General features: G+C 41.7%; 1 protein-coding gene across 1 annotated transcript in view; it reads right to left on the bottom strand.

Moving 5' to 3' along the window:
* The window catches only part of castor2 (cytosolic arginine sensor for mTORC1 subunit 2), a 171,068-nt gene extending 165,436 nt beyond the window's left edge, over nucleotides 1–5,632 (bottom strand). The window contains exon 1 of the mRNA XM_020528473.2: nucleotides 5,265–5,632. Within this exon, the coding sequence (XP_020384062.2) occupies nucleotides 5,265–5,554 (290 nt within the window). The 5' untranslated portion in view covers nucleotides 5,555–5,632. The remainder of the gene's footprint in view (nucleotides 1–5,264) is intronic.
* Between the last annotated feature and the right edge of the window lie 2,171 nt (nucleotides 5,633–7,803).

A 7,803-nucleotide genomic window follows, 5' to 3' on the forward strand; every position in this document is an offset into this window, starting at 1 on the left:
GCTCCACACAGTACATTCCTGACTTGCACCTTGTAGATGGTGGATGGACTTTGGGGAGTCAGAAGGTGCGTTACTCACTGCAGCATTTCTAGCCTCTGACCTGCTCTTGTAGCCACAGTTTTTATATGGTGAGTCCAGTTTCAGTTTCTGCTCAATGGTAAACCGCAGGATATTGATCGTGGAGGATTCATTGATGCTAATGCCAATACTAAAATCCATTCTTAAAATAATGTATTTTCATCTCTCTCTAAGCTCTTAGATTTTTTTTCAAAGATGTGGTCAAATGCATGTTATTGCACTGCTGTAGTATGGGGCAAGATATGTCCGGTTGCAGGACCTCCTGAAGAATTGATGGGAAATGTATTCCTGCCATCATTGGCTGTCAGTGAAGCCTTTACTGCCTGGAGATGAAACTTCTGCCCTCACTTGGTAGGATGTCCTGCATTAAACAAACAAACAATCACCAGCCAATCTGACTGGAGTGCTAAGGAAGAAGTAAGACTTTGTGAAAGGATGAATCTGATTGGCATAGAGGCTTCTGAAGGAGGTTCCCCATCCACCTCTTTTTAAATTCATTTGTGGAATGTGAGCATCACTGGCTGGCCAGCATTTATTGCCCGTCCCCAGTGGCCCTTGAGAAGGTGGTGGGGAGCTGCCTTCTTGAACCGCTGCAGTCCATATGCTGTGGGTTTACCCACAATGCTATTAGGGAGGTAATTCCAGGATTTTGACCCAGCGACTCTTGAAGGAACGGTGATTCCTAGCACAGCATTCCTAGCCTCTGACCTGCTCTTGTAGCGACTGTATTTAGGTGGTAAATCCAGTTGAGTTTCTGATCAATGGTAGCCCTAAGAATATGGATATTGGGGCATTCACTGATGGTAACACCATTGAATGTCAAGGGGCAGTGGTTAGATTGTCTCTTATTGATGATGGTCAAGGCCTGGCATTTGTGTGGCATGAACGTTACATGCCACTTGTCAGCCCAAGCCCGGATGTTATCCGGATCTTGTTGCACTGCACAACCCCAGCCTGCTCGGTAAAATCTACTGTGCTACCAACTAGGCTGGGGTCTGTTCCTGCTGCTGGTACAATGGGGGATTGGGATGACGTACTCAAGTGCTTCAACAGGCCCAAGGATATGTGCAATAGTCTTTTTTTACCGTCAATAAAATGAGCAATGGGTTAGGAATAGGCAGTGGGCAAGACACACACAGCATCTTATATGCTAGCCCCACCTTCAAATCTGTTGGCAGAGGATCAGAAAACTCCTCCCACTCCAGGGAACTGCATTTAGACTCTCTCCGACCAAAACACCAGTCAAGATTCAGTTGCCAACAGAGGCGGGTTGGAACCAGAAAGTTGTGGGTTCAAGACCCACTACAGATATTCGAGCACAAATATCCAGTGCAGAACTGAGTACTGCTGGTGGTATTGTCTTCTGGATAAGACACAGATGCAAAGATGATATGCACAGTTTCTGGTAACATTTATCACTCAATCCACATCAGGAAAACAGATCCTCTGGTCATTAATGCAAAGTTATCTTTGAGTGCAAGTTGTCTGCCATGTTTCCTACAGGACAACAGTAACTTTCAATTGAAAAGCACTAAAGATTGTAAGTCACGCTCAGGCTGGGAAAAGCGCTTCACCAATATGCAATTCTTTCTAGTTTTTACTTTCAACTCAAGCCGTAGCGTAACACCCTGTAGCTACCTCCAGCCCCTGGAGTTCTGTAACCATTCATAGTTGGGCTTCATTCAAACTTCATTTTCAGATATTTTCTAATCAACCCATTCCATGATATTATTACACACCTCTGGAGCAGGTGGGGCTTGAACCCAGGCCTCCTAACTCAGAGGTAGGGACAATTGGAGTGCACCAAACCTTTGCTTTGTCTAACGTATTTCAGCTCCAACTTGTAAAACAAACAAAAAAAAAAATCAATTTCTTAACCACAGCCGAGGTGGTCTTGTGGCAGTGCAGTGGCATCCGAGCCTCTGACACAGAAGCTCTCTGGATTCTTGTCCTATGCCAAACTTGGCGGCTAGGGAAGGTGCTATCATAATGCAGCCAAACAAGCTGGTTATCAACCATCAATCCTCTCCAATATGTCAGATGGCACTGCAAGGGTAACCGGATTTGCCATGCTTTCTGCAAAGTGGCATCCCTCAAGCAATAGCCCCAGGTAACAGACAGTACCAGGTAAGTGAATGAGCGTGGGCTTTGTCTTCCTTGTGTGTCATTAGACTTTGGAAATTTCCCAGCTTGGCCAAGGATCAGTGGGAGCCTTCTTGCTTCAGGCTTGCAGCTAATCAAGGCAGTCACCCTAGTGAAGTGTTCACAGATCATGGGCATCACTGACTAGACCAGAATCTATTGCCCATCTTTAACTGATCAGAGGGCAGTTCAGAGTTAACCATGTTGCTGTGCGTGTGGAAGTCACATATAGGCCAGACAAGGCAAGGACAGATTTCGTTCCCTGAAAAAGAATGAACCAGATGAGATTTTACAGTCATGGTTATCATTTAGACTCCTTTTTTCATTCCAGATTTTTATTGTATTCAGACGTCATCATATGCCACGGTGAGATTTGAACCCATGTCCACATTGACCTGAGATTCTGGATTACTAATCCAGTGAAATGACCATAACATCACCACCACCCCATGCACTTTCAAAGGTGCTGTCTTTCAGGTGAGCTGTTAAACTGCTCTCTGAAGTGGATGTAAAAGAAGTGTCCAATGACACAATGAGGGCAGGGACTTACTCGTGATATGGTGACTAATACCTCAACAAACATCATTAAAACAAATTATCTGCTTGTAAGCGTATCACTGTCCATGAGCCCATATCAAATGCAAACTGGCTGCCACATTTCTTACATTACACAATGAGTACACTTCAAAAGTATTTCATTGACTGTAAAGTACTTTGGGACATCCAGAGGTGGTAAAAGGTACAATGTAAATACAGGTTCTGTATTTGCTTGCTTTCCACCCAGTGACCCTTTCTATTCCTCCTGCATTTCACTGGATCTACATCTTCCATCTGTTCAGTTGAACATTGTTTAGGTACTACTTCAAAATAAACTTCCTTCAACTCAATGATAAAAGTGTAGCTTCCCCAAAGACATCCCATATTTTTCAATCATTTTCAATATATAATTACAATTGAAACTGTGCTGAAAAGTTTAAAGGGAGGTAACCAATCTGAGGACATGTTTCATAGTGGCTCACCCAGTGCAAGAATGAAACGTTAAATTCAAAACTCATTCTTTTGGTATTTTGCAGCCCGCCTAACTTCCACATTCTGATATCATTACTCCAACTCCCTTACTTACCTCACAGCTGTAAGTGCGTTTGCTAAGGGTTACAAATCATTCACAGTCAAACATGCTTTCAAAATCCTATTATTACTCAGCTCCTCCTCTAGATTTACAACCAATCCCCTCACCACTACTTATTTACTGCAACCCTCCAATCCCTTGCCTGCCGCTCTACAACTTGTACTTTTCCACAACCTTTCAGTAGACACTATGACTCTGCGCGCTGCCACCATACTGGAAATTCGTTCTGCTCCTGTTACACAGTCTACTTTGGTTCCTATAATTACATTTTTTTAAAAAAAAACTTGAGTTTCCGTCTCAAGTTTACATAAACCACACACTCCTCCCAAGTTATGGCCTCGCGGTTTGTTCCGACCAACTGCTGTGGTCTCTCTCTCAAACCAACATCAAGCATTCAGTGTACAAGTGTATATTTAATGAGCTGAATAATGTCGCTTATTTCAACCGATTAAGTAAACAGCTCCAGAGATCCAGTGCAGTCAGTGCATGTTTGTGCCTTTTATTCTACACTGCTGTGTACTGCACTACATTACAGCTACAATGTGCATCTTTTTAAGTGACTTAACACAAACCAGGCTTTCTATTTGCAATGAATCAAAGCTCAGTAACGCCGGATTGACCAGACTGTTTTTATTTTCGTTCATGCGAACTACTGACATGATTTCTGCAATGCTAGGAAAAAAAAGGAGCAGGAAACTTAGAAACATGCACATGTTAGGGTCTAAAAGAGCGAAACAAAATATTTTCTCCAAACTTTCGCTGCAAGATGAGCCACCGTGGCGCTAAGCTGGTTTATTTGTGCAGTTTAAACTTTCCGGCTGCACGGGGAACTCGGTTGTCATGAAGATGAATTAACTTCAGATGCATTTTCGCAACAGTATGATAAATCGCGTGCTGATCGAGCTCGACCAGAGAGCAAGTCACACAACGTAAAGAAATCAATGCATCGAAGGTATTTCCAAAAACAAACCTCGAGCATGTTCACAAAAGAAAAGTGCGATTTGGATAAATATCTGATTTTATGACAGCGAAGATCTTAAATGAGCAGAAACTTGCTCCTCAACCGCGGCTAATAATCCGTAATGTCTGAAAGTTATTTTAAAACAAAAAAAAATCGGATTTCTACAGCTCTACGTGCCACTGCTACAGTTAAAACAAAGGCGATAAAACTCTGAGCTGGAATCGCGAAATATTCAGCGAACCTGGAAAACAAGACCCGCCGAATGGAAACGGTATATAAATATTCATCGTGATTTCTGCTTTTACAAGCGGAAAAATAAACACGAAAAACAGATTTTTTTTATTGAGGGGGAGGGAGGTCGTCTACATAACCCAGCTCTGGTTGCCTGTGTTATGTATGTGTGCGATCAGGTGTCATTGCAATGAAGCTGGCTTTCTCTGTTAAACCAAGTGAAGAAGGCTCTCCGGCAAGCGCTGCATTGAGCAAAATGCTGTTTTGGATATTGCCCTGTGCACAATATCCTCTTCTGTAGAACAGTGGCTTGTACTCCGCCAGTTCCCACAATCAAACACCGATCGCTTGCCCCGTTTTTCATTTCTAACACACACCGTCACCCTCCCCCTTTCCGTCTTTCCCCGCTCTCATTTTCCATTTTAACTCCACTTTCCCGCTGTGTTCATCACATTGTCTTGTAGGTTTGACAATGACTGTTACACTAGGCCCTGTTAAGTAGCGAGATTAGTGTTTTTAATTTAAAAGAAACAGTTCAGGTTAATGCTGCCAGTTACCTTCCCTTCAGCCCCCCAATGTCCAAGCAATGACATCAACTCTTGCTTTTTTTTCTCTCTCTCTCTTCCAGCGCAATTTCAATTTAAAGGCAGCAATCCAAGAGTGTCTCTTACCTTTTGTGTTCTTTTTCTTTCCCCAACCCCTCCCCCAGCCCGTTGCACTTACCTCGTCTTTGACGGCAGAAAAGCAAGTTTGATTAATCCATGGGTAAACAACTGGATACCGTCCTTGGCTATACTTGCTACTTTCAGCCTGTGCTCTAAGATATGCAGCTCCATCTTTTCCTCCTTCTCATTTGTGGACCATCTAAGCTTGCAAAGAGCCCCCTTCCTTATATGATTCCCACTTGATCTGCAAATAATTTTTTTTAAAGTTCCTTGGGAGGAGCAGGAGGAGGCAGTGAGATTAGAGAAGGAGAGGAGGTTGGGTGGGATAAGGCAGTACTCTATCAGCATGCAGAATGATGATCCCAGCAGTATCACTGTAGCCCCGCCAGCTGGTTACACTGTAACAAACAACATACCGCCTGGACCGCACCGCGCATGCCTCATGCGAGCCCGGCACCCTGGGAGTTGTAGTCCAGCAGCAGCGCGCATGCCCAGTGGGTGTGGCTGCAATGCCTTTGGGGGTGGTGGTAGGGTTGAAACAAAAAAGCCTCGGAATTGCAAGGTCGTTCTTGATGAGAGCCCAAATTTTACATTGAACTGATACCGTATACACTGTGCAAAATCTTTTGCTCAACAACATATTGCCCAGTTTTGAAATGCGTCTAAAAATCCATTTTATTTCTGTGGTCAAACGCTGCTGTTTCAGTAAAGCTGGGTAGTTGAAGTGGTTATTTTATCTTGGAAATGCCTTTTTGCTTAAAACAAACACTCCCCAAACCTTTTTGGTGCTGCATATCTCATTTTGAGTTCGATTTGATTGCCTCAAAAACAGCATAGGCACTACTCCACAGAATGTAGAGAACTGTGAACCACTGAATTCTCAAAACTTTGTTTTCTCAATCCCTTAGAAATAAAAAAAGTTTTCTCTTACTCTTTAAAGTCTCACCTATTGATTACCATTAAAGTGTATGACACCTTATTGACCAGAATATTTACAATTTTAACATAACTGTACAATATACAAAAGAAACAAGATTTGTTTGTGGGCTGCTAACTTTTAACAAAACTTTCTACTATAAATTAAACGTTAATAAAAGCAAACTAAAGAACGTTATAGGGTTAAGATCTTTATTGTGAGAAGTTTGCATTTCTATATAAGTTTGTAATGTTCAGTAATGAACCTTAATGTCAAATGCTTCAATAAGTTTAGTAATAATTTGATTTAATTTATTATTGTCTCAAGTATCGAGATAAAGTGAAAATATTGTTTCTGTGCTAACAAGACAAATCATACCTTATGTAAGTACACCAGGGCAATAGAACGGAATGCAGAATATAGTGTTACAGCTACAGAGAAGCTGCAAAGAAAGATCATCTCTAATATATGAGAGGTCTGTTCATAAGTCTGATAACAGTGGGGAAGAAGCTATTCTTCAACTTGTTGGTATGTGTTTTCAAATGTTTGTATCTTCTGCCCAATGGAAGATGGTGGGAGAGAGTCTGACCAGGGTGAGAGGGGTCTTTGATTATGTTTGTTGCTTTCCCGAGGCAGTGGGAAGTGTGGACAGAGTCAATGAAAGGAAAGCTGGTTTTGTGATGGACGGAACTGTGTTCACAACGCTCTATAATTTATTGCGGTCTTGGGCATAGCAGTTGCCATACCAAGCTGTGATGCATCCAGGCAGGATGCTTTTTATGGTGCATCTATAAAAATTGGAAGAGTCATTGTGGACATGCTGAATTTTCTTAACCTTCATAATAGCTCAAATATAAAGGGAAGCTAGATAGGGATGTAATGCTAATGTACTAGACTAGTAATTTAGAGAACTCGGCTAATGCTTTGAGGGTTACGTTGAAAATCCCACCAGAGAAGCTAATTAAATTCAAGTTCAGTTTCTAAATGTGGATTTAAGAGCAAGTCTTAGTCATGTAATCATGGAACCATCATTGTTGGAAAAACCCTTTGGGTTCACAAGCATCCTTTAGGGATAGACGTCTTCAATTCTTACCTGGTCTGCCTTACACATGACTCCAATGTGGTTGAGTCTTAACTACCCCTTGAAATGGCCCAGCAAACCACTCAGTTCAAAGACATTTAGGGATGGTCAACAAATGCTGGCTTGCCAGTGATGCTTATATCCCATTAAAAGAATAGGGACAACTAAAAAGTGCTAACAGTATACAGCAGCCCAATCAATATTTTTAAAGAGGAAAATTTGTGTTTAATCCTTTGCCATATTTTTGAAAAATTGGAAGATATATAAGTATTTTAGTATGCTTAGAAAAAATAGAGACACAAAACAACTGATAAAGATATACTTGCATTTATATAGTGACATTCATGATCTCAGCATATTTACAGCCATTTAAGAAGACTCAGACCAGACTCAAAATGTTAATGCTATTTCTCTCTCCACAGATGTCGGCAGACCTACTAAGTTTCTCCAGGATTATCTGCATTTGTTTCAGATTTCCAGCATCCACAGTATTTTGACTTTATTCAAATACTTTTTAAATGTCATTTAAAAATGCCAGCAAGACGTTGGGACCCAGAATGCCCTGCTGGATTTGTGGAGAACTTCTGGCCCATAAAATCA

This window comes from Rhincodon typus, chromosome 26 (assembly GCF_021869965.1).
Source record: "Rhincodon typus isolate 14 chromosome 26, sRhiTyp1.1, whole genome shotgun sequence".
Classification (NCBI taxonomy): Eukaryota; Metazoa; Chordata; class Chondrichthyes; order Orectolobiformes; family Rhincodontidae; genus Rhincodon; species Rhincodon typus.